Raw genomic sequence first — 25,209 nt, 5'->3', positions numbered from 1 at the left:
TTAATTTTATGATATTTTAAAGAAACGTTAACTTTTCATTTGATATTATTTACTGTGTATCTCCCTTTCCGACCCCACCCCTCGTATCTTTTAAAGGTATTTAATTCAGGTTGATGGTGTATTTTCCCTCCTTTACACTTTGTGGTAAACATACTTAAACACCTATGCATGTAAACAGTAATGCAAAAATCCTTAAAAGATTTTATTCAGTTGATTGATTTTGTTGCATTGGCAGAGTGAAGATAGTCCAAGTCCCAAGAGACAGCGCCTCTCTCATTCAGTCTTTGATTATACATCAGCATCACCAGCTCCCTCACCACCAATGCGACCATGGGAGATGACATCAAATAGGCAGCCCCCTTCAGTTCGACCAAGCCAACATCACTTCTCAGGGGAACGATGCAACACACCTGCACGCAACAGAAGAAGGTTAGTTGGTTACAGTTACTTATTAAATTTGTGGTCATTGGTAGATTTGTGAATTTTTTTTAACATCAGAAAGCATTTTTTCTGTAGGAATTTTATGAACACATCAACACCTTTTTACTTCTACGCTTACACACGAGAAACAACGTTACAAGTTGTTTAGATTTCTACAGTCCATCATGAGAGTTCATTTAGCTTGTGGCTGACAGAAGAAGAAATTGAAAGGCTAAATTGGTTTACCTAAAATCAATCCGTACCATTATATGTGAATTCAACTACCTTAAGGTTTAAGACTTTTTGTGGGCTAGCCTTCAATCCATATTACTGAAAAATGCATTTTATAGTTTATAACTGTAAGGAAATATAGAACCATGGTCTTAGGAATGAGCAACCTCTTTTTCGCGCAATTCTTATCCACTCCATTCTTAGAAATGAATAACCTCTCTCCAGATATTCCTTCTGTATCCTCTAAGGCAACTGGGAGCTTAATTAAGTTTCTTTAAAATTGTGGAGCCTGTGATATGAAGAGTGACTGAAATTTAGTTTGACTTTCAGTCCTGTCTTCCATATAGGACTTGCCCCTTACTTTTCCTTCCCAGGGGAATACATTTCCTGAGCTGCTTCCTCTTTAGAAGTTGTCTGAGGTCATACCTTTCTTCTTCCAAGGAAATAGAGCATACTTGGGATGAGGCAACTGTTTATATGTCCAGGATGTGGTATTACAGACTAAATGTTTGTGTCTCCTGAAGATCCATAGGTTGATGCCTTAGCCCCCAGTGTGGATGTATTTAGAGATGAGGCCTCTAAGGAAGTAATTTAGGCTGAATGAGGTCATAAGGATGGGGCCCTGATCCAAGAGGATTAGTGTCCTTATAAGAGGAGACTCTAGGAAGAGAGCTCTCGCTAGAAACCAGCCATGCTGGCATCTTGATCTTGGACATAGTCTCTAGGACTGTGAGAAGATGAATTTCTATTGTTTAAGTGAGTCTGTGGTATTTTATTAGGGCTAATACTGAAGGAGTCTTAAAACCCATCATTCATTGTTCCAAATAAGACAAGATAAACCTGTTCCTGAGCTGTATTTTGTTGACACACTAAGACTTTTACATTATCTGGTGCAGTATTACCCAATTATATGGGAATGTTTAAGTAAAATAATGTTATGCCAACCAGGTAAAATATTTTATAGCTGTTAAATGTTATAGCATGAGGAAATAAGGTTGGTTGTTTCAAGGTTACAGCCTGAGCCCCTGCTGTAATCTTTCCTATTGCTTTATGGCGAAATGTGACGTACATTCAGGAGAACTTGTAAAACAAGTGTACACTTAAAAGGATAACACACAGGTGTGCCCAACACCTAGGTTAAAATAGAGCATTAAAAACCCTCCTTCTGATAACCCCTGTCCTGTGATTTGTCATCACTTGCAAACATTTGAGGAAAGCCAACAAAGTGAAAGAAGGGCACTGAAACTCAATACAAGAAAGAACTTGAAGAAACCATTAATAGAAGAAATAAAACAATTAAGAGAATAAACAAAATAGAATTTTAGAATAAGTGTAGCATGAGAGAAGTGGAAGAGATTGTATCCATAAAAATCAACTGGAAATCTTAGTTGGTAAAATTAATAAACAGGCAGAAAAAGCATCTTGGTCCCTGGAAGATCAAGTGAAGGAATTTTCCCAGAATGTAGTGTAAAAGGGCAAAATGGAAAGTGTGGAAAAGAAATTTAAATATAGGCAAGAGTCATCAGTTCTGAGTATGTCTAATCATATTTCCAGGCGGAAACAATAGAAGGGAACAATTTAGACAGAAATAGTACAAAATCATTTTCAAGAATTGAAGAGGGACTTCTCTGGTGGCGCAGTGGTTAAGAATCTGCCTGCCAGTGCAGGGGATGCGGGTTTGAGCCCTGGTCCGGGAAGATCCCACATGCCACGGAGCAACTAAGCCTGTGCGCCACAACTACTGAGCCTGCGCTCTAGAGCCTGCGAGCCACAACTACTGAAGCCCACGTGCCACAACTACTGAAGCCCGTGCACCTAGAGACTGTGCTCCACAACAAGAGAAGCCATTGCAATGAGAAACCCGTGCACCACAACGAAGAGTAGCCCCCGCTCGCCGCAACTAGAGAAAGCCTGTATGCAGCAACGAAGACCCAATGCATCCATAAATAAATAAATATTTTTTTAAAAATTGAAGAAAGACTGTTGAGCACGATCTTGGTGAAATTTAAGAGTATGCACAAACATTCAGAGATGAAGAATGTTGAACAATAAGAGATCCTCCCTGAATCATACATCATGATCAAGAGGGATTTATCCTGGGGTTGCAAGGGTTTTTCAGTATCCACAAGTCAATCAGTGTGATACACAACATTAACAAATTGAAGAATAAAAACCATATAATCGTTTCAATAGATGTAGAAAAAGCTTTTGATAAGATTTAGCATCCATTTATGATTAAAAACTCTCCAGAAAGTGGGCATAGAGGGCACATACCTCAACATAATAAAGGCCTTATATGACAAACCTACAGCTGACATCATACTCAACGGTGAAAACCTGAAAGCGTTCCCTCCAAGATCAGGAATAAGACGAGGATGTCCACTCTCGCCACTTTTACTTAACATAGTTTTGGATGTCGTAGCCAAAGCAGTCAGACAGGAAAAAGAAAAGGAATCCAAGTTGGAAAGGAAGAAGTAAAATTGTCACTGTTTGCAGATGATGTGATACTATGCATAGAAAATCCTAAAGATGCCACCAGGAAACTACTAGAGCTCATCGATGAATTCAGTAGAGTTGCAGGATACAGAATTAATATACATAAATCTGTTGCATTTCTATATGTGAATGACAAACTATCAAAAAGAGAAATTAAGGAAACAGTCTCATTTACCATCACATCAAAAAGAATAAAATACCTAGGAATAAACCTACTTAAGGAGTTAAAAGACGTGTACTTGGAAAACTGTAAGGCACTGATGAAAAAAATTGAGGATGACAAAAACAGATGGAAAGATATACCGTGTTCTTGGATTGGAAGAATTAATGTTAAAAGGACCATACTACCCAAGGCAATCTACAGATTCAGTGCAGTCTCCATCAAAATACCAATGGCATTTTTCGCAGAACTAGAACAAATAATTTTAAAGTTTGTATGGAGACACAAAATATCCTGAATGGCCAAAACAATCTTGAGAAAAAACAACAGAGCTGAAGGAATCATGCTCCCTGACTTCAGACTATATACTACAAAGCTACAGTCATCAAGACAGTATGATACTGGCATAAAAACAGACACATAGATCAATGGAACAGGATGGAAAGCCCAGAAATAAACCCACGCAGTATGGTCAGTCTGTGGCAAAGGAGGCAAGAATATACAATGGAGAAAAGACAGCCTCTTCAGTAAGTGGTGCTGGGAAAACTGGACAGCTACATGTAAAAAAATAAAATTAGAACATTCTCTAACACAATATACAGAAATAAATTCAAAATGGATTAAACAGCTAAATGTAAGACTAGATACTATAAAACTCCTAGAGCAAAACATAGGTGAACTCTTTCACATAAATTGCAGCAGTATTTTTTGGATCTGTCTCCTAAAGAGAAGAAAATTGAAGCAAAAATAAACAAATTGGACTTAATTAAACTTAAAAGCTTTTGCACAGCACAAAATTCATCGACAAAATGAAAAGACAGCCTACTGAATGGGAGAAGATGTTTGCAAATGATATGACCAATATGGGGTTAATATCGAACATATATAAACAGCTCATACAACTCAATGTCAAAAAAAAAACTCAGTTAAAAAATGGGCAGAAGACCTGAGTAGACAGTTTTTCAGAGAGGAAGTGCAGGTGGCCAACAGGTACATGGAAAGATGCTCAGTATTGCTAATCATCAGGGAAATGCAAATCAAAACCACAATGAGATACCACCTCACACCTGGCAGAACAGCTATTATCGAAAAGAACGCAAAAAACAAATGTTAGCAAAGGTGTGGAAAAAAGAGAACCCTCATACACTGTTGGTGGGAATGTAAATTGGTGTAGCCACTGTGGAAAATAGTATGAAGATTTCTCAAAAACACTAAAAACAAAACTACCATATGATCCAGCAGTTTCACTCCTGGGTAGATATCCAAAAAACCCAAAAATACTAATTCAGAAACATATGCACCCCAGTGTTCATAGCAGCATTATTTACGATTGCCAAGGTATGGAAGCAACCTAAGTGTCCATCAACAGGTGAATGGATAAAGGATGTGTGTGTGTGTGTGTTCCACACAATGGAATACTACTCAGCCATTAAAAAGGCCGAAATTTTGCCATTTGCAGCAACATGGATGGACTTGGAGGGCATTATGCCAAGTAAAATAAGTCAGAGAAAAACAAATACTGTATGACATCACTTATATATATGGAATCTAAAAAATACAGCTAACTAGTTGAATGTAAAGAAAGAAGCAGACTCACAGATACAGAGAACAAACTAGTGGTTACCAGTGGGGAGAGGGAAGGAGGACGGAGAGGGCTAATATAAGGGTAGAGGATAAGAGGTACAAACTATTAGGTATAAAATAAGCTGCAAGGGTACATTTATTGTACAACACGGGGAGTATAGCCAGTATTTCATAATGACTATAAGTGGAACATAACCTTTAAAATTGTGAATCACTGTATTGTACACCTGTAACTTATGTAATATTGTACAGCAACTACAATTAAAAAAGAAATAATAAAAGAAAAAAAGAGAACCTTCTTGAAAGAATTATTAAATACTGTACTCTAGGAAGTGGAAGAATAAATGCAAGAAGTAGGATTTAATACCATTTGATTAGGAAAGGAAACAAAAAAGACATACTGCTAAGTCTGAATAAAGGTCTATTCAAAAAAAGAGAAAAAATTTCAGGAAAGATCTGAATGTAAAATGGGGACAGAGCAGAGAGAAGTAAAAATGTGCAATCTAGATGTTTTTAGAAAAATTGAATTATGTGTTTAAAAATTCAAGTGTAGTCACTAGAAGAATAGAACTGGAACATATAGCTTCCACACAATGAAACAGATAAACAACATATATAGAAAATGCAATCCAACAAAAGGCAGGTCAGTGAGACCAGGAGGGAAGAGCTTTGTGCTGTTCACAAGTGATACATCTAAAACAAAGTGACAAAGTAGTACCTACCATAGATATAAAAGTCAACTGAAAGAAATATTTGTCCATCTTATCACTGTTTATTATTTCTAGATTTTCCAATAATTCTGCTTTCTAAATGTTCTACTACAAAGGCATACATAACAGATTTAATGAGAGGCAATTCAGTAAAGACAAGGACCAAAATTGTCAAGGAACTTATGTGTCAGCGTGAGAGCTTGGATCTTAATTTGTGTTAAGTTTGAGTTATTGAAATTATGTTTGAGTAGGGAAGTGAGAGCAAGAAGCAACAACAGAATAAAACAATATTAAAAGGGACCCTTAAAGTTTGTGGACAGGCTGAGTGTTTTTTCGGGAGATGAGTGATCTGGGCATATATTTTCAATTTTGATTGTAAGGTACACAGTTTTTCACATCATAATGTCTCTAAATTGATGGTATAGTATAATCTAATTGGCAGCTTTCCTCCTCTTTTCAGTGATACATTAAACAGTCCTTTAAAATATTTTTACAGGTATAAAGATACGTACATATACATGAATTAGTATACATAGATAAATTTTCTTGTTCTTTTCTCTTAGAGAGACTAGAAATAGTGTAGCAGTCAGCACACTTACCTTCTAAATACCATTCCACAGTCAAAGGAACCAGGGCTCTGGAGAACTGGTTAATTCCAGAATTGGTGTAGGGAAAATACAAGATAAGCCTAGAGCATATTGTCCGTATAGTAAGGAACAGTAGTAAAAGGGCACAGGAGCTAAACTGAAAGTGCTCCCATTGGACAAAGTTGAAATAATTTTAACAACAAAATAAAACAATAGTGTGGATTATAACCTAAAGAATAAAATAAATATCCATTAGCCCATACTCATAAATAAGTGAATAAACAAATAAATGGGAGAGAGGGAACAGTTCTTCCTTATGGAATTCCAGTTAATACATGTGGAAGAAATGAGGGGAGTAGAAAATCACCATTAGAATATTATAATAGTGATAGCTGAAGGTCCATTCATGCATGCTAAAGTTATTGGCAAAACTTTTAGCAGAAGCAAAATATTTGCATGGTCTCAAAGTATCTCCCCCCCCGCCAAGTATTTGGTAATTACAAAGGGAAGAATGGTGATTTTGTAGTAGAGGGTCTTGGCAGAAACCAATTTAGCCAAGTGATTGGTGGTAAATACATAGGCATGAGTGATGGATGTGATGTCATGTGCCCCTGGATACAATGCACTGAAAAGGGCCTATCACCTCTGTGATATCCTTTCCAGTAATGCATAACGTCATGCAGATCATGCGAAAACATCAGACACATCTGGGTATTCTGCAGAGTAAATATGTCTTCAGAGGTATCAAGGTCGTGAAAGACTGAGGAACTGTCATGGATTGGAGAAGACTAAGGAAACATGACCACTATATGCAATAATGGGATCCTGCACTGGATTTTTAGACCGTGAGGGGATATTGGTAGAAAAACTGGGTAAAGTCTGAATACATTCTGTTGTTTAGTTAACAGTATGATACCAAGGTTTATTTCCTAATTTTGATAATTATTCTAATGGAAGATATTAACATGAAGGAAAGCTGAGTGAGGGGTACACAAAAATTATATTAAAATTATCTCAAAATAAAACATTAAAGTGAGTTCGAAGGTGGATGGCATCTGAAAATCAGTGAAATACAGTATGTCAGTTTTGAAGCAGAAATGCAAAAAAGAGTTATGCTGAAAATAAAGATAGAGGAAGCAATAAATGGAGCAAGAACCTGGGGGTTAGTTTTAAGAGCACTGTAGAGGAGTTGATGTTGCAAAGGAGTATCCCTTTTTCTTTTTAAGATTGGGCAGTTGAGAGTGAGAAGAAACAGATTTAGAGGTGCAGAGTGCAACAATTAAGGGAAAGGTGACCTGTCCTCAGTAAATGCTGCTGAGGTGGCTGTGCGCAACTGTGTCTTGAAGGGGGCTGTTCGGCCTCTTTTGCCTAATGTGGAGTACATTTTTAATGAGGCCTGCTGCTTTTTCGAATTGTTATGCATGCTGAGGCATTGTAAAAAGCAGTGGAGCTGAATTGTGGAATTGTAGGGAAGTGGAAGATGGAAGTCTACTCATGATAACTTGTTATTTGTGTTAAACTATGTCCATGACAAGTGCATGGGGAGTAAAAGTGGTTTCCTTCAGTAACCAGATTCTACCTAAAAATTCTGTATATTACTGGAACATTTATGCTGACGCTATTTTGCCATCATTTCCATTCTCAGCATTTACCCAATTACTCGATTATTTGCAATTGTCAACAAATTAAATGTTTTTTAGTTATTTTATGTATTTTCTACTCTCATTTTTTAAAATTGTCATTTTGGGCATATAGGAACTATGTCTTTTCTATGTGTCTTAGCCAGATAGACAAACATAAAATGCCCATTAGGCATATGTGGATTACGGCCAAGATACATATGCAAATTAAAATTTGTTCTAAAATGTTTATAAAATAAAGGAGGCAAAATAATAGGTTAAACCATATGAAATTGCTGATATTTGACTATATTTGCCTATAAAAGGATCAATTTTATACAATTAAACCCCCTCCCCCAAAATGACAGTGATTGGCTATTGATTTCTAAATAATCTCAGAGCTGATTATCAATTTTGTTTACTTCTGTTATATTTTGAAAAACATATACATTCTGTTTAAATTTGTAAGTGTTCAGAGCTGATGATGAACCACAGCAATTCTTTAATACTCAAGCCTACCTTAGCATATACTACTAATGGATTACAACGAGAGACAATACAGAATCCTGATGGATCACAACAGTAAACATTATAACAACCTTTTTGACATTTTTCTATATTACAGTCCTCCTGTCAGGCGCCAGAGAGGAAGAAGGGATCGTCTGTCTCGACATAATTCCATTAGTCAAGATGAAAATTATCACCATCTCCCTTATGCACAGCAGCAAGCAATAGAGGAACCTCGAGCCTTCCACCCTCCGAATGTATCTCCCCGTCTATTACACCCTGCTGCTCATCCACCCCAGCAGAATGCAGTAATGGTTGACATACATGATCAGGTATAGTAACAGAATGCCCAGGAAATACAGATGCTGAAAGTTGGTAGCAGTTTATTGAGGTTGGTTGTTTTTTATTGTAGATTTCTTTTAATTTTACCTAAAAGGAAACAGTTTTACCCAAAATGAAGCTATTTTAGGTAAGTTCATCATTCTTCATTGAGGATTAAAATTTAAATTCTACACAGCTTCCTTAGAAGAAGGTTGAACTTTAAAAAATTAGGATCAAGGTTGTGAAAGCTCAGAATGACTTCATTATAATAGTTGGTTTAAAATGACCAATACAGGACTTATAGCAGATATCAGACAGCTGGTGGTTTGAGTCTATATTCCTGTTTCCCTCTCCCTTCCGGTTTCTTCTGGAGTAATTCAGTAGGCAAGACAGTTGGGTGCATCTTTGATTACAAGTTTCTCTAGGTCTCCATGGAGATGACAGGTACAGAGCTTCCTTTCCCTTTGTTCCTTCCAGGAACTGAGGAACTAGCTGAGAAGAGGGTTTGCCAGTCCTTAGAGCCTGAGACCAAAATTGTATGATTTTCTGAGGTCAAAAAAGACACAAATCTAGGGACTTCGCTTGTGGTCCAGTGGGTAAGACTCCATGCTCCCAATGCAGGGGGCCGGGTTCAATCCCTGGTCGGGGAACTAGATCCCACATGCATGCCGCAACTAAAAGATCCTGCATGCCAGAACTAAGACTCGGCGCAGCCAAAATAAATAAGTAAATAAATATTATTTTAAAAAAGACAAATCTAGACATATTCTTATAAAGTTTCTGGATTTTAAGGATAAGGAAAAAAAATTTTCCAAGTTTATAGACAGCAGAAATTACAAAGGAGAGGAAATCAAATCAGACTAGCGTTTGATTTTTTTTTTTTTTTTAATCTACTGCACTGGATGCTGGAAAACAATGAAAGTACCGTATACTGACAGTTGAAAGAAAATGTGATTTTGCTCAGACATCCTTCTTCCTTCAGCCATGTTCTTTCCCTTTATGTTCATGAAACACTTAAAAAAATTAATCACATAATAATAAGTTTTAAAAAGAAAAGTTTTTCCACACCATATTTTTTGTGGTCATAATGTGATAAAACTGTAAATCATAAGTTTTAAAAAAAGATTTTAAAAAAATGACACTGAAATATTTGAGGCAAGGTTGTAAAGGAAAAATCTTCATACCATAGTCAGTGGGACAGGCCAAAGCTGTTCTCCAAGAAATTTTTATAAACCTTCATTATGAACACTAATTGCTTGAGTAATTAGGGTGAAATGTTACAGAGTAAACCAAAAGGAATTGGGATGAGTAACTTACCAGGCAAACAACTAAAATTAATGATTTGAAAATCTATTCTTTTAATAAGGGAAGTAGCACAAAGAAAACCCAATCCTAGTGCTTTGAAAAGTTGGTAAGGATGGCACACCTCTTCTGAGCTTGGTTATAGAAAAAAGAACAAATGTAAAGAAGAGTAGGAATGATAAAAAGATATATCTCTATATGTAGGAAACATTCAAAGAATTTTTTCAGTTGTAAAATGAAAATAGCACCTGTTTCATAAGGGATGTTGAAAGAATTAAGAGTTAATCCATTCTGAGCACTTAAACTAGTGCAAGTGGTAAGTGCTCAAGTATTGCTTCATTATTAACTATTATAATGAAATTTTATATATAACCCTGGGGGGGACAAAAGAAAACTTGAAGTTCCAAAAATTGACCCAATAATAACAGGAAAATTTGAATTACCACAGAAGTGTGAAAGCTAATCAGAGATTTACCAAGGCATGGTGACAAGATAGCTTCACAGCTGTTTTCTCTAACCTTTAGAGAGTGCTCAAATAATTCCAGGCGGCTTTTTTTTAATAAGTCAAACTCTCTATTTTGTGAAACCAGCATAGTTTTAATACCAAAAGCAAATATAGTAATCCCCCCAAACTCCCTAATGCATAGGCAGAATTTCTAAATAGATGTTTAGAAAGTACACTATAGCACCATATCAAAAGAGTAATAAACTGTGACCAAATAAGATCTATTCCAAGTAAGAGACGATAGTTTTGTATGAAAATCATATCGCATTAGCAAATAATAGAAGAAAAAGCATATGATTATAATCAAAAGATGTTGAAAAGTCAGTTAAAGTTTACTAAGAACTCTAACAAAATAGAGCAAGAAGGAAATTAATTATAATAAATAAAACTAATAGCAAGTATCCTAATCTGTGAGTGACAAATCAGCAACTAGAGAGATGCTTGCTCTGTTCGTATTTATTCAGTGTTATGTTAGGAGTTCTACCAAATGCAGAATGATATTGTAATGGATATAAAACATTGAAAGAAATCATTGTATCTTTCTCCCTCTCATTATATAATTGTAGTAGAAGAAAACACAAGATATTCTAGTTTGAAAGAATTTGATACAGTGCCTAAATGCAAATTACGTGTACAGAAAGCAATAACTTATGTCGATCAGCTGATGAATAGATGCAATACGGTGTATCTGTGCAGTGGAATATTACTCAAAAAGTAGTGAAGTACTAATTCATGCTACCACATGGGTTAACCTTGAAAACATGCTTAGTAAAAGAAGCCAGTCACAAAAGGCTACAGATTCACAGTTTGTATGATTTCATTTATATGAAGTGTCTAAAATAGGCAAATCCATAGAAACAAAGTATGAATGAAGTGATTGCTTATCATTAGTAGAATAAATTAGGATACCTTCATACCATGGAATGAATCTGTTACAAAGAATTACTTAGAATTATGCCAGGAATGTGAGTGATATCTGCAAGATATGGTTGAGCAAGAAAAACAAAATTGAGGAAAGTGTTATGTTCAATTTTGTAAAACATGGTGATTAAATATTTGTATACATAGGACTCTGAACATAGAGAAGAATACGGAGAAATATATACTAGGCGTGAGGGGGGTGAGTGCTAAAGTGAAGGGAAAGGGAAGGAGGGTAGAGATGGAACCAAAGAAAGAAAAGGAAAAGACTTAATTTCAGAAAAGATGGTATCTCGTTTATATAAAGTTACTTATTGGGTCTACATATTGAAAAATGAAACAATTGCATATGTAAACACCAGAACAACACAAGACATAGAAAACCTGAACAGACCAATAGCAATGGAAGAAATTAAAGGCATAATAAAAAACCTGTCTTTATAGATTACATCTGAATTCTGTCTAATCTCTATAAAGAACTGAAAGTTGCAATTTAAACTATTCCACATCATAGACAAAGATAGAAATTTTCAAAGTATATTTTGTGAAGCTTACATAACCTTAATAATAAAACCTCAGACAGTACAACAGATGAAAGCGTTCAACTAGTTTCCCTCTTGAATACAGATGCAGATGCTTTAAATAATAAACCATAGCTAGTGTTATACTAAAATAGTCTATTAGCAAAGTTGAAATAATGATTATTAGAGTTTATCCTGGCAATGCAGGATAAGTTCAACATTAGGAAAACTTTTTTTTAGTTTGTTTTTGTTTTGGGCTGCGTTGGTGCTGCGTTGGGTCTTCGTTGCTGTGCGCGGGCTTTCTCTAGCTGCGGTGAGCAGGGGCTACTCTTTGTTGCCGTGCGTGGGCTTCTCCTTGCGGTGGCTTCTCTTGTTGTGGAGCACAGGCTCTAGAGCGGAGGCTCAGTAGTTGTGGCGCACAGGCTTAGTTGCCCCATGGTAGGTGGGATCTTCTTGGACCGGTGCTCAAACCTGTGTCCCCTGCATTGGCAGACGGATTCTTAACCACTGCGCCACCAGGGAAGCCCAGGAAATGTTTTAAAGTAATAGATTTCATCAACACTCTAAAGGGAGAATGTTTTGTTAATAGATGCAAAAATATAAAATTTAGCCATCATGTCCAATAAAAGGTCTTATAATGGAAGAGGGAGTTTTATTTTCTAGAGCTGGTAGGCAAGGTTATTGAGACCATCCCCATTGATTGAGGACAATTGACTATACTAGGTAAATTATTAATATCCTAAAAGCATCAAAAGAGCTTAAAGATCAGAAGGAATTGCCAGGTCAAAATTTAAGGGATAGTAGGGATGATAGTTCTATCCTGAAGGCATGTTGTTCATTTATGCAAACTTGAACTTCAATTTTAAGTCCCATCATGAGGCACAAGAGAACAGGAATCAGAGACCACTGTTTAAGGAGTCCCTTCCTACATAGGTGACCCTTCTTAGGTAAAATAGGCACCTTAAAGGGCTGTATCCTTAGAATAAGAGTGATCAGAAACAAATGTAATTTGCGGCCAAATTCATATCATACTGTGAAATTAGTGAAAGTACTTGGGATGGCAGGGGCCTAGAAAACATGCAGATTCTCTTTGGAGGAAGAAATCTTCAGGCTAGTTTTCAAAAAGTTCAAGGACAGTAAGCAGTAAACAAAGTTAACCAAGTATGTGAGGAAAAAAGGACTACAAATGAAAACCAACAGAAATAGATCTACAGTGAGTTCACATAACCTATTTCTTTTTTTTCTTGATCTTTATTGGAGTATAATTACTTCACAATACTGTGTTAGTTTCTGTTGCACAACAAAGCGTATCAGCCATATGCATACACATGTCCCCCTGTCCCCTCCCTCTTTAGCCTTCCTCCCATCCTCCCTATCCCACCCTTCTATGTCATCTCAAAGCACTGAGCCAGTCTCCCTGTGCTATGCTGCTGCTTCTCACCAGCCAACTATTTTACATTCAGTAGTGGATATATGTCTATGCTACTCTCACTTTGCCCCAGCTTCACCCTCCAACCCCATGTCCTCAAGTCCATTTTCTGTGTCTACCTCTTTATTCCTGCCCTGCAACTACGTTCATCAGTACCTTTTTTATTTTTTAAGATTCCATATATATGCGTTAGCATACAGTATTTGTTTTTCTCTTTCTGACTTACCTCACTCTGTATGACAGACTCTAGGTCCATCCACCTCACTACAAATAACTCAGTTTCGTTTCTTTTAATGGCTGAGTAATATTCCATTGTATATATGTGCCACATCTTCATTATCCATTCATCTGTCAGTGGACATTTAGGTTGCTTCCATGTCCTGGCTATTGTAAATAGTGCTGCAGTGAACATTGTGGTACATATCTCTTTCTGAATTATGGTTTTCTCAGGGTATATGCCCAGTAGTGGGATTGCTGGGTCATATGGTAGTTCTATTTTTAGTTTTTTTTTTTTTTTTTTTTTTGCGGCACGCAGGCCTCTCACCGTTGTGGCCTCTCCCGTTGCAGAGCACAGGCTCCAGACGTGCAGGCTCAGTGGCCATGGCTTACAGGCCTAGCCACTCCACGGCATGTGGGATCTTCCTGGACCGGGGCACGAACCCGCGTCCCCTGCATCGGCAGGCGGACTCTCAACCACTGCGCCACCAGGGAAGCCCCTATTTTTAGTTTTTTAAGGAACCTCCATACTGTTCTCCATAGTGGCTGTATCAGTTTACATTCCTACCAACAGTGCAAGAGGGTTCCCTTTTCACCACACCCTCTCTGGCATTTACTGTTTGTAGATTTTTTTGATGATGGCCGTTCTGAGCGTCATGAGGTGATACCTCATTATAGTTTTGATTTGCATTTCTCTAATATTAATTAGTGATGTTGAGCATCTTTTCATGTGCTTCTTGGCCATGTGTATGTCTTCCTTGGTGAAATATCTGTTTAGGTCTTCCACTCATTTTTTAACTGGAATGTTTGTTTTTTTGATATTGAGCTCCATGAGCTGTTTGTATATTTTGGAAGTTAATCCTTGGTTGTTTCATTTGCAAATATTTTCTGCCATTCTGAGGGTTGTCTTTTTGTCTTGTTTATGGTTTCCTTTGCTGTGCAAAAGCTTTTAAGTTTAATGAAGTCCAATTTGTTTATTTTTGTTTTTATTTCTGTTACTTTAGGAGGTGGGTCAGAAAAGATCTTGCTGTGGTTTATGTCAAAGAGTGTTTTTCCTATGTTTTCCTCTAAGAGTTTTATAGTGTCTGGTCTTATATTTAGGTCTTTAATCCACTTAGCGTTTATTTTTGTGTATGGTGTTAGGTAGTGTTCTAATTTCATTCTTTTACATGTAGCTTTCCAGTTTTCCCAGCATCACTTATTGAAGAGGCTGTCCTTTCTCCATTGTATGTTCTTGCCTCCTTTGTTGTAAATTAGGTGCCCATATGTGCGTGGGTTTATCTCTGGGCATTCTATCTTGTACCATTGATCTGTATTTCTGTTTTTATGACAGTACCATACTGTCTTGAATACTGTAGCTTTGTGGTATAGTTTGAAGTCAGGGAGCCTGATTCCTCCAACTCCGCTTTTCTTTCTCAAGATTACTTTGGCTATTCGGGGTCTTTTGTGTTTCCATACAAATTGTAAAGTATTTTGTTCTAATTCTGTGAAGGATGCCATTCGTAGTTTGATAGGGATTGCATTGAATCTGTAGATTGCTGTATTGTGATCTGTAGATAACAATATTGATTCTTCCAATCCAAGAACATGGTATATTTCTCCATCTGTTTATGTCATTTTTGATCTCTTTCATCAGTGTTACATAGTTTGCTGAGTACAAGTCTTTCGCCTCCTTAGGCAGGTTTATTCCTAGGTATTTTATTCTTTTTGTTGCGGTGGTAAATGGGAGTGTTTCCTTAATTTCTCTTTCTGATTTTTCGTTGTTGGTGTATAGGAATGCCAGAGATTTCTGTGCATTAATTTTGTATCCTGCAACCTTACCGAATCCATTGATTAGTTCTAGTAGTTTTCTGGTGGCATCTTAGGATTTTCTATGTATAGTATCACGTCATCTGCAAGCGGTGACGGTTTTGCTGCTTGTTTTCCAATTTGTATTCCTTTTATTTCTTTTTCTTCTCTGATTGCCGTGGCTAGGACTTCCAAGACTATGTTGAATAATAGTGGCAAGAGTGGACATCCTTGTCTTGTTCCTGATCTTAGTGGAAATGCTTTCAGTTTTTCACCATTGAGTATGATGTTTGCTGTGGGTTTGTCATATTTGGCCTTTATTATGTTGAGGTAGGTTCCCTCTATGCCTATTTTCTGGAGAGTTTTTAATCATAAATCGGTGTTGAATTTTGTCAGAAGCTTTTTCTGCATCTGAGATCGTATGGTTTTTATTCCTTAATTTGTTAATGTGGTGTATCACATTGATTGATTTGTGTATATTGAAGAATCCTTGCATCCCTGGGATAAATCCCACTTGATCATGGTGATCCTTTTAATGTGCTGTTGGATTCTGTTTGCTAGTATTTTGTTCAGGATTTTTGTATCTATGTTCATCAGTGATATTGGTCTATAATTTTCTTTTTTTGTGTTATCTTTTTCTGGTTTTGGTATCAGGGTGATGGTGGCTTCATAGAATGAATTTGGGAGTGTTTCTCCCTCTGCAGTTTTTTGGAAGAGTTTGAGAAGGATCGGTGTTAGCTCTTCTTTACATGTTTGATAGAATTCGCCTGTGAAGCCATCTGGTCCTGGACTTTTGTTGTTGGAAGATTTTTAATTATGTTTTCAATTTAATTACTTATGTTAGGTCTGTTTATATTTTCTAATTCTTCCTGGTTCCGTCTTGTAAAATTGTACCTTTCCAAGAATTTGTCCATTTCTTCATGGTTGTCCATTTTATTGGCATATAGTTGTTTGTAGTAGTCTTTTATAAAACTTTGTATTTCTGCAGTGTCAGTTGTGATTTCTCTTTTTTCATTTCTTATTTTATTGATTTGTGTCCTCTCCCTTTTTTCTTGATGAGTCTGGCTAAGGGTTTATCAATTATGTTTATCTTCTCAAAGAGCCAGGTTTTAGTTTTATTGATGTTTGCTGTTGTTTTCTTTGTTTATATTTCATTTATTTTTGCTCTGATCTTTATGATTTCTTTCCTTCTACTGACTTTGGGTTTTCTTTGTTCTTCTTTCTCTAGTTGTTTTAAGTATAGGGTTAGATTGTTTATTTGAGATTTTTCTTGTTTCTTGAGGCGAGATTGAATTGCTATAAACTTCCCTCTTAGAACTACTTTTGCTGCGTCCCATAGGTTTAGGGTCGTTGTATTTTTGTTGTCATTTGTTTCTATGTATTTTTTAATTTCTTCTTTGATTTCTTCAGTGATCTCTTGGTTATCAACTAGCTCAGTGTTTAGCCTCCATGTATTTGTGTTTTTACAGGTTTTTCCCTGTAATTGATTACCAATCTCATAGCGTTGTGGTCAGAAAAGATGCTTGCTATGATTTCAATTTTCTTAAATTTTCCGAGGCTTGATTTGTGACCCAAGATGTGATCTGTCCTGGAGGATGTTCCATGTCCACTTGAGAAGAAAGTGTATTCTGCCACTTGTGGGTGTAGTGTTCTATAAATATCCATTAGATCTGTCTGATCTATTGTGTCATTTAAAGCTTGTGTTTCCTTCTTTATTTTGTTTGGATGATCTGTCCATTGGTGTAAGTGGGGCGTTAAAGTCCCCTACTATGATTGTTTTACTGTTGATCTCTCCTTTCGTGGTTGTTAGCATTTGCCTTATGTATTGAAGTGCTCCTATGTTGGGTGTATAAACGTTTATAATTGTTATATCTTATTCTTAGATTGATCCTTTGATCATTATGTAGTGTCCCTCCTTAGCCCTGTAACAGTGTTTATTTTAAAGTCTATTTTATCTGATACAAGTATTGCTACTTCAGCTTCCTTTTGATTTCCATTTGCATGGGATATCTTTTTCCATCCCTTCACTTTCAGTCTGTATTTGTCCCTAGGTCTGAAGTGGGTCTCTTGTAGACAGCATATATATGGGTCTTGTTTTTGTATCCATTCAGCCAGTCTGTGTCTTTTGGTTAGGGCATCTAATCTGTTTACATTCAGGTTTATTGTTGATATGTATGTTCCTATTACCATTCTCTTAATTGTTTGGGGTTTGTTTTTGTGTGTCTTTTTCTTCTCTTGTGTTTCCCACTTAGAGAAATTTCTTTAGCATTTGTTGTAAAGCTGGTTTGATGGTGCTGAATTCTCTTAGCTTTTGTTTGTCTGAAAAGCTTTTGACTTCTCCGTAGAATCTGAATGAGATCCTTGCCTTGGTTGTAGGTTTTTCTCTTTCATTACTTTAAGTATATTCTGCCACTCCCTTCTGGCCTTCAGAATTTCTGCTGAAAAATCAGCTGATAACCTTATAGGGATTCCTTTGTATGTTTTTTTTGTTTTTCCCTTGCTGCTTTTAATATTTTTTCTTTGAATTTAATTTTTGTTAGTTTGGTTAATATGTGTCTTGGTGTGTTTTTTCCTAGGGTTTATCCTGTATGGGACTCTCTGTGCTTCCTGGACTTGGGTGATTATTTCCTTTCCCATGTTAGGGAAGTTTTCCACTATAATCTCTTCAAATATTTTCTCAAACCCTTTCTTTTTCTCTTCTTCTTCTGGGACCCCTATAATTTGAATGTTGGTGCGTTTAGTATTGTCCCAGAGGTCTGTGAGATTGTCTTCAATTCTTTTCATTCTTATTTATTCTGCTCCTCAGCAGTTATTTCCACCATTTTGTCTTCCAGCTCACTTGTTCATTCTTCTGCCTCAGTTATTCTGTTATTGATTCCTTCTAGTTTATTTTTCATTTCATTTATTGTGTTGTTCATCTCTGTTTGTTTGTTCTTTAGTTCTTCTAGATATTTGTTAAATATTTTTTGTATTTTCTCAATTGTGCCTCCATTCTGTTTCCAAGATTCTGGATCTTCTTTACTGTCATTACTCTGAATTCTTTTTCAGGTAGATTGACTTTTTCCTCTTCATTTATTTGGTCTTACAGGTTTTTACCTTGCTCCTTCATCTGTGACATATTTTTTTGCATCCTCTCTCTCTCTCTCTTTCTTTTTTTTTTTTTTTTTTTTTTTTTATGAGTGCGATTGTGATCCTGTCTTAATGGTTGTTTGGCCTGAGGCTTCGAACACTGGGGTTTGTAGGCTATTGGGTAGAGCTGGATCTTGGTGCTGAGATGGGGACCTCTGTGAGACCTCACTCTGGTGAATATTCCCTAGGGTCTGAGGTTCTCTGTTAGTCCAGTGGTTCGGCCTCAGGGCTCCCACCGCAGGAGCTTCAGCCCGACCCCAGGCTTGTGAACCAAGATCCCACAAGCTGCCTGGGGCACAGTTGGGACAGTGGGAACCACAACAATAACAAAGTAAAAAATAAAATTAGACTAGGAAACTAACAGATGTTAGGAAGAATATAAAAATAAAAATTAGATGAAACAACAACTGGAAGGTACATCAGTACCACAGTAGTAAAAAGGAGGGGGGAAAAGGAAAAAAAGGTGGGGGGGGAGGCCTTGGCTGTGGAGGGCAGGGCCTAAGCAAGGGTGAGGTTTGGGTGGTGGGTGGGGCCAATGCTTAGGACCCACAGGGCTGGAAAAGACTGTGGGGGGTGGGGCTTAGGCTCAAGGAACAGAAAGAACCCAGGTATGCCCCCCACCTCTGGTCTCAGAGGGCAGGGGACCTCACCTGGGAGCCCAGAAGGCTTCCTGGGCTCGAGTGGGTGGGGCAAACTCCCTCCCACCTCTCCTGCTCCTCTGGTCTGGGAGGGCCCCTCCCACCTGCCTCTCCTGATCTCCCTGGCCTCAGGGGCACTGATCCTGTCTGGCCTGCACTTCTCCTCCCCACTCAGTCCCCCTACATCCTACTAGTTCACTTTGGGGTTCCTCCCATCTCCTTGCCATCAGAGTCCCCCACCAGCAGCTGGCAGGTGCCCTAGTTGTGGGGAGATGCTAGCTCCGCGTATTCCCACACAGCCATCTTCTACGTTTGTTCCACATAACCTATTTCAAACAGCATAATTAATGGTAAAACTTTGAGTGCTTTGAGTGTTGTCTTTTAGAAATAAGTACTGAAATATTTATGAAGTGATAGGTTCCTGGGATTTGCTTCAGCAAAGTACAGGAAAGGGAGAAGTTGATGGGAGTGGATTGGATATATGGTTTTGTGGTTTTGGAGGCTATGTGCTAGATATGGGGGGGTTCAGTATACTGGTATTGAACATGTTTGAAATTCCCCGTAATAAATATGCAAATAAGAAAGTAAAATTGAAAAATCAAAATAATACAAAGGAAGTTAAGAATCTTTAAAAGATGTTCAAGCCCTCTATGTAGAAGATTGTAAAACTGTCTAAATACTAAAAGATTTGGCTTGAAAGATCCAAATTTGTAAAAACTGCTTTCAAAACTGACATACAGGGTGAGTAGAATTAGTGTACTCCCAAGTAAATTTCCAGTAAGTTTTTTGATGTTACTTGAGAAGCTGATTCTGCAATTTCTATGACATTTTAAAGGACCTGGGATTATCCAGAGCAGGGAAAAGCAGAGTATTGCTGGCTGTTTTTGTAGAGTTTTATTGGAATACAACTATGCTTATTTATTTATCTGTCATCTGTGACTGCTTTGTGCAGGGACCAGGATGGCCCACAAGCTTAAAGTATTTACTTTTCTGGCCCTTTATGAAATAGTTGGCCAACTAACGCTCTGGTCTAGAATCTCTAAGGCCCCTTGGTCCTCAAAGCATGTCTTGGATCAGCTGATCAGCAGCAGCAGCGTCACCTAGACATTTGTTAAAAATGCAGATTCTCAAACTATACAATAGACTTACTAGGTAAGGGATCCAGCAATCTGTTTTAACCCAGGTGATTCTAATGCACACTACAATTAAGAGGACCTCTGGTGTATAATTCTGAAGTAGAACAAGGTGGGTAGAGTAGCTCTTCCAATTATTAGGACTAATTATAAAGCTATATGAAGGTATTTTTGCCAGAATAATTAAATATGCTAGTGAAATAGAATATAAGCTCTGAGATACACTAACAGATTTAAGAATACTTTATATGTGATATATAACTGCAGATGAGTTGGGAGAAGACAGAATTTTTAATAAATGATGTGAGACAATTAGATATCCAAATGAAAACATGAAACTGGATCCTTTATCTCATACCATCTACAAATGTCAGTTCCAGGTAGATTAAAGATGTAAATGTTAATGGCAATATAAGCTTTTAAGAAAGTAAAATGGGAATGGCTTCATGACCTTAAGTAGGGAAGGCTTTCTTTAAGACATAGGAAAAGCACTAACTATACAGAGAACTGTTGATAAATTAAAGAACTTGTGTTCGTTGTGAGAAATAGACTTAGACATATATTTTGGTCACTTAATTTTTGGCAAAAATGCCAAGGGAATTCCAGGAGAAAAAGGAAGGTCTTTTTCAGTAATGGTGTGAAAACAACTGGATATCTATGTGGATAAATTTGAACCTTGGCTCCTACTTCATATAGTACACAAAAATAAAGTTGGTTTCTAGATTTAAATGTGAAAGATAAAGAAAATAAAATAAAAGAGATGTCTTCATAAGGTAGGCAAAGATTTCTTAAACAGGATATATAAAGTACTAGCTGCTTGGTAAAACACCAACATACTGGATTTCATTAAAATAAAAAATTTCTGCTCATCCAAAAGCCAGTATTTTAAAGGTGAAAAAGCAAGCCACTGTCTGGAAGAAAATATTCACAATACTATTTCTGAGAAAGGATTAGAATCCAGAACATTAAAGATTTTGTATACATATCCATTAAAATCAGATCTAAGATAGGTGCCTGTGAGCATCATTTTTGAAGGTTCTTCATTAGTAACGCAGAAAGACAAGAGTAAATAATTGTGTTGAGTCTTAGCAGATATAGTTGTATACATAGAAAAGGAGATTGTAATTTTTAAAAGTACTAGAATTAAAAAATTGGATAACATTGTTAGATTCGAGAAACATAAAATTAGTAACTTTTCTCATTACTAGCACTTAACCAATTTGACGTGGGGACGTCCCTGGTGATCCAGTGGTTAAGACTCTGAGCTTCCACTGCAGGGGGCAAGTGTTTGATCCCTGGTTGGGGGACTAAGATCCCACATGCCATGTGGTATGGCCAAAAAAGAAAAAGAAAGAAGAAAAAAGGCAGTTTGACATGGAAATAGAGAAAAATAATCTATCAGCAATATAACAAAGTCTACAAACTTACAAAAGAATTTTGAGGAATAAATTTAATAACAATAATATAATCTTTATGAAGAAAACTAATTTCTTGAAGGTACAGTACTGTAGTAGTGAACATGTAATGACATGTATTCCAATGAAAAGCTGTAATATAAAATTATGTCCTTTGTAAAATAACATTTAATACAATTAATATAAATTAGGATTCCAGTGGGTTTTGAAACTGGATAAAATTAACTTAAGGTTATTTACATAAGAATAAATGTGTGAAAATGGCCCAAATATAAAATGAAAATAAAGTATGGTAATGAGAAGAATTTGTCTTACTAGCTACTAACTTTTCTAGTAAGATACTAGAAGTGACACAGCACAAATTTGGCAGGAAATAGATCCAGGTATGTTTGGGAAGTTATTGATGGAAAAAAGATGTATTTCAGTTTAGAGGAAAAGGGAGGGTTTATTTACCATTAAATAAAGGGTTTAACAGAAGATAAAACATGGACTGGGAAAATATTTTTGTTACACGTATCTCTAATTAGAAAGCCAAACTATAATGTTAATGGACAACCTTGTAGAAAGTGGGCAGTGAGCAAAGGATATAGATTATTTACATAAATATGTAATGGTTAATAAACATATTAAAAGATGTTGAACCTTTCTAATCAGAGAAATGCAAATTTAAAGCAAGCCGGTTGTGATATTGTTTTTTTTCACCTCCCCCATTCTTCTAGTAGGTAAGCATGCTTGTAATGCAAATACATCTACCTGGAATGGAGGTGCTGGGAGTCCTATTGTTACTGTTGGGATTGTGACTTAATTCATCCAGACTTTTGCTAAAGTTTAAAATACATTCACCCCTTTACCCAGTCACCCCTATGAAATAAATGAAACTAATATGTAAGGATATAAGTTCAGTGACATTTTTTATGGTTGTATTTGAATTGGTAGAAAGAGTGAATACAATTTGAATGTCCACTAGTATATAAATGATAGGACTGTGTTAAAGTGATGAGTGTACTTGAAATATCTTGTTAGTGTCAAAAAGAATGAATTGCTTTTAATTTCCTTGAAGTGATATCTACAATATTAATTGAAAAAAGTAAGTTGCAGGGTAATATCTCATTTCTGTTAAGAACAAAACCAAACATGACAATAGTTCATGGATAATCATGCTAGCATATGTTTATATACTCATGGAGAATGATGTGGGAGAACACATTATTAATATTGATTTCTTCCAGATAGGTAGGGTGGGAATAAAACTGGCCAGGAGAGAAGGAAATTATTTAACTTTTTAAAAATGCTATCAATACTTTACATTGTTTCACTAGTTGCAGTTAAACAAAGTTTTTTTTTTCTGTTGAATGTCACCAGGTCATTAGAAGATATGTTTCATTTTTCCAAATGTCCTCTTTAGAAAAATTTTCTGCTCTTAAGAGCAGGCTAGAAGAGTTAATATAGCAATTCATTATTCTCCTGGACTTTTTAAGTCTTTTTGAGGGAAGACTTTAGACCCAGGTCACTGGGTAATATAGTACTCTTGAAACAGTCACCTTTCTTTTCTTTTGATAAGAATATTTTGGTTGAAACTGTAGTACATTGTGAAAATATGTGCAGCGAAGAGGAGAATCAATAAATGCCCAGATCTTAATTTTTAATAATTGATGTTTTATCCAAACAGTTAAAAGTTCTAATGTTCTGTTTTTTTTTCCTAATAGCTCCATCAGGGCACCGTTCCTGTTTCTTACACAGTAACAACAGTGGCACCACATGGGATTCCCCTCTGCACAGGCCAGCACATCCCTGCTTGCAGTACACAACAGGTCCCAGGATGCTCTGTGGTGTTCAGTGGACAGCACCTCCCTGTCTGTAGTGTGCCTCCTCCAGTAAGTCTGTGCAGTCCTTCTTTAGAGTGGCTAAATGTGTTATATAAGCAAAACCTGAGAGACTTGTACCTTTTCAATTTCGAGTAAAAAAGGCAATTTTATTGCAACAGAAATTTCAGTAGCACCTGTACAGTAACAGTTTAATAAAATTAGCTTTAAAACTTGATACGTTTTTACATTAAATTACACATATTTTAATAGCCTTTGAAGGTCAAAGCCTGTTCCTCACATATCAGCACTTTATAATTAAACCTTGATAAAGACTGGGCTTGGGGTTTTAACATAGGATATTGGACTGGTTAGTAATAAAGTCTCAGAGACTTTAGTGATCAACATTAATAGTCTCAGCACTTACTGGGTTTTAACAGGCACTTTGAATACTTGGTCTTACTTATTCCTCACTATAGGAAGCCTGATGAAACTGAAAATGACTTGCTTAATATCATAGAGAAAAATTAGCTTGAGAAAACAGGGGTTCACGCTCACTTCTTTCTGCCTCTTACAAGCTATGCTTTATCCTTTACCAGCCCCCAGTCTAGCCTCCTTATTTCAAAAATGAGGTTGCTGAAAACCAGAGGATTTAAATGACTTGTCGAAGGTCAATAATGTCTTCAAAGTAAATCACTTTGCTAAATCTTAATATAATCCTAATATCCGTGTTTGAATTTGAGATTAAAACAAACACATACATACAAATACCAACACCAATTTAACAGATTAATTTACCCATGCTTGGTTTCTCAGTAATAGATTATAGAACCAGTGTTCTAAATTAGCAGACTAAAATATTGAGAGACCATAAAGCATTTAGTTGTGAGTTGGGCTCTTAGAAATAAAATCTACAAGATTGAAAAGGAGAGCTTCTTGGAAAGTAGTAATATCTGCTATATTTTAAACCAAGTGGAAAGAGATTCCTCTCCTATGCAGCACTTTCCCTCCATTTCGTAGGTGTTACAAAAGCTTAAGTAAAAGGTACGTGTTTTGACTGGTTTATAAGAACTATATAAGATCCAGAATAATTACTAGTTACCATTATTTTACTAACAGATGCAAAATACACTAGTATTTCATTGTTAATATAGGTTATTAAAACATTTTGGTATGATTTTTGGGAGGGATACGGCAGCAACATTTCAATCTCACTGTATAGGTTTTTTAAAATTAATTATATATTCTAATACTTTTAACAAAAAATAATGGTTTCTCTTACAGATGCTTCAAGCATGTTCAGTTCAGCACTTACCAGTACCATACGCTGCGTTTCCACCCCTTATTTCTAGCGATCCATTTCTTTTACATCCTCCTCACCTTTCTCCCCATCACCCTCCTCATTTGCCACCTCCAGGCCAGTTTGTCCCTTTTCAAACACAGCAGTCACGATCGGTAGGTATCTCTACTCTTACTTATATCTTTAACTTTCACAGAATGTTTAGACCTAAAAGACAGATTAATTCAGTAGATGTAAGTTGTTACCATTTAAAAATTATAACTTAGGCACTTCTCTGGTTCTTAAAAGAATTAAGGAATCCCCACTGATACAAATATATATAGATATAATTTATCTAGAATTATCTTGGCTTCTTAAGTTTTTCTAGCTATTTGATATGTCACTTATCTAATCAAATTTGTTCTTTCGTATCTGCAGTCCTTTGGGAAGTAAATCTAAAAAAAATACAGTCTGGTTTTTCCTTTCATGTGTTTCTAAA

The 25,209-nt window shown here is 36.4% G+C and overlaps 1 protein-coding gene across 5 annotated transcripts in view; it reads left to right on the top strand.

The window, feature by feature from the left end:
• The window catches only part of RNF38 (ring finger protein 38), a 123,714-nt gene that overhangs the window by 84,424 nt on the left and 14,081 nt on the right, over positions 1–25,209 (top strand). For all 5 annotated transcript variants that reach the window (XM_089913399.1, XM_089913398.1, XM_089913397.1 and 2 more), the window contains 4 exons: positions 236–429; positions 8,433–8,646; positions 23,336–23,503; positions 24,716–24,886. In XM_089913399.1, coding sequence (XP_089769525.1) covers positions 236–429; positions 8,433–8,646; positions 23,336–23,503; positions 24,716–24,886 — 747 coding nt within the window. The remainder of the gene's footprint in view (positions 1–235; positions 430–8,432; positions 8,647–23,335; positions 23,504–24,715; positions 24,887–25,209) is intronic.

This window comes from Delphinapterus leucas, chromosome 6 (assembly GCF_059928025.1).
Source record: "Delphinapterus leucas isolate spDelLeu-1000000601 "Yukka" chromosome 6, BTC_Dleu_Yukka2, whole genome shotgun sequence".
NCBI lineage: Eukaryota > Metazoa > Chordata > Mammalia > Artiodactyla > Monodontidae > Delphinapterus > Delphinapterus leucas.
The sequence above is the reverse complement of the archived record's forward strand: the minus strand, read 5'-3'. Positions and strand labels throughout refer to the sequence as shown.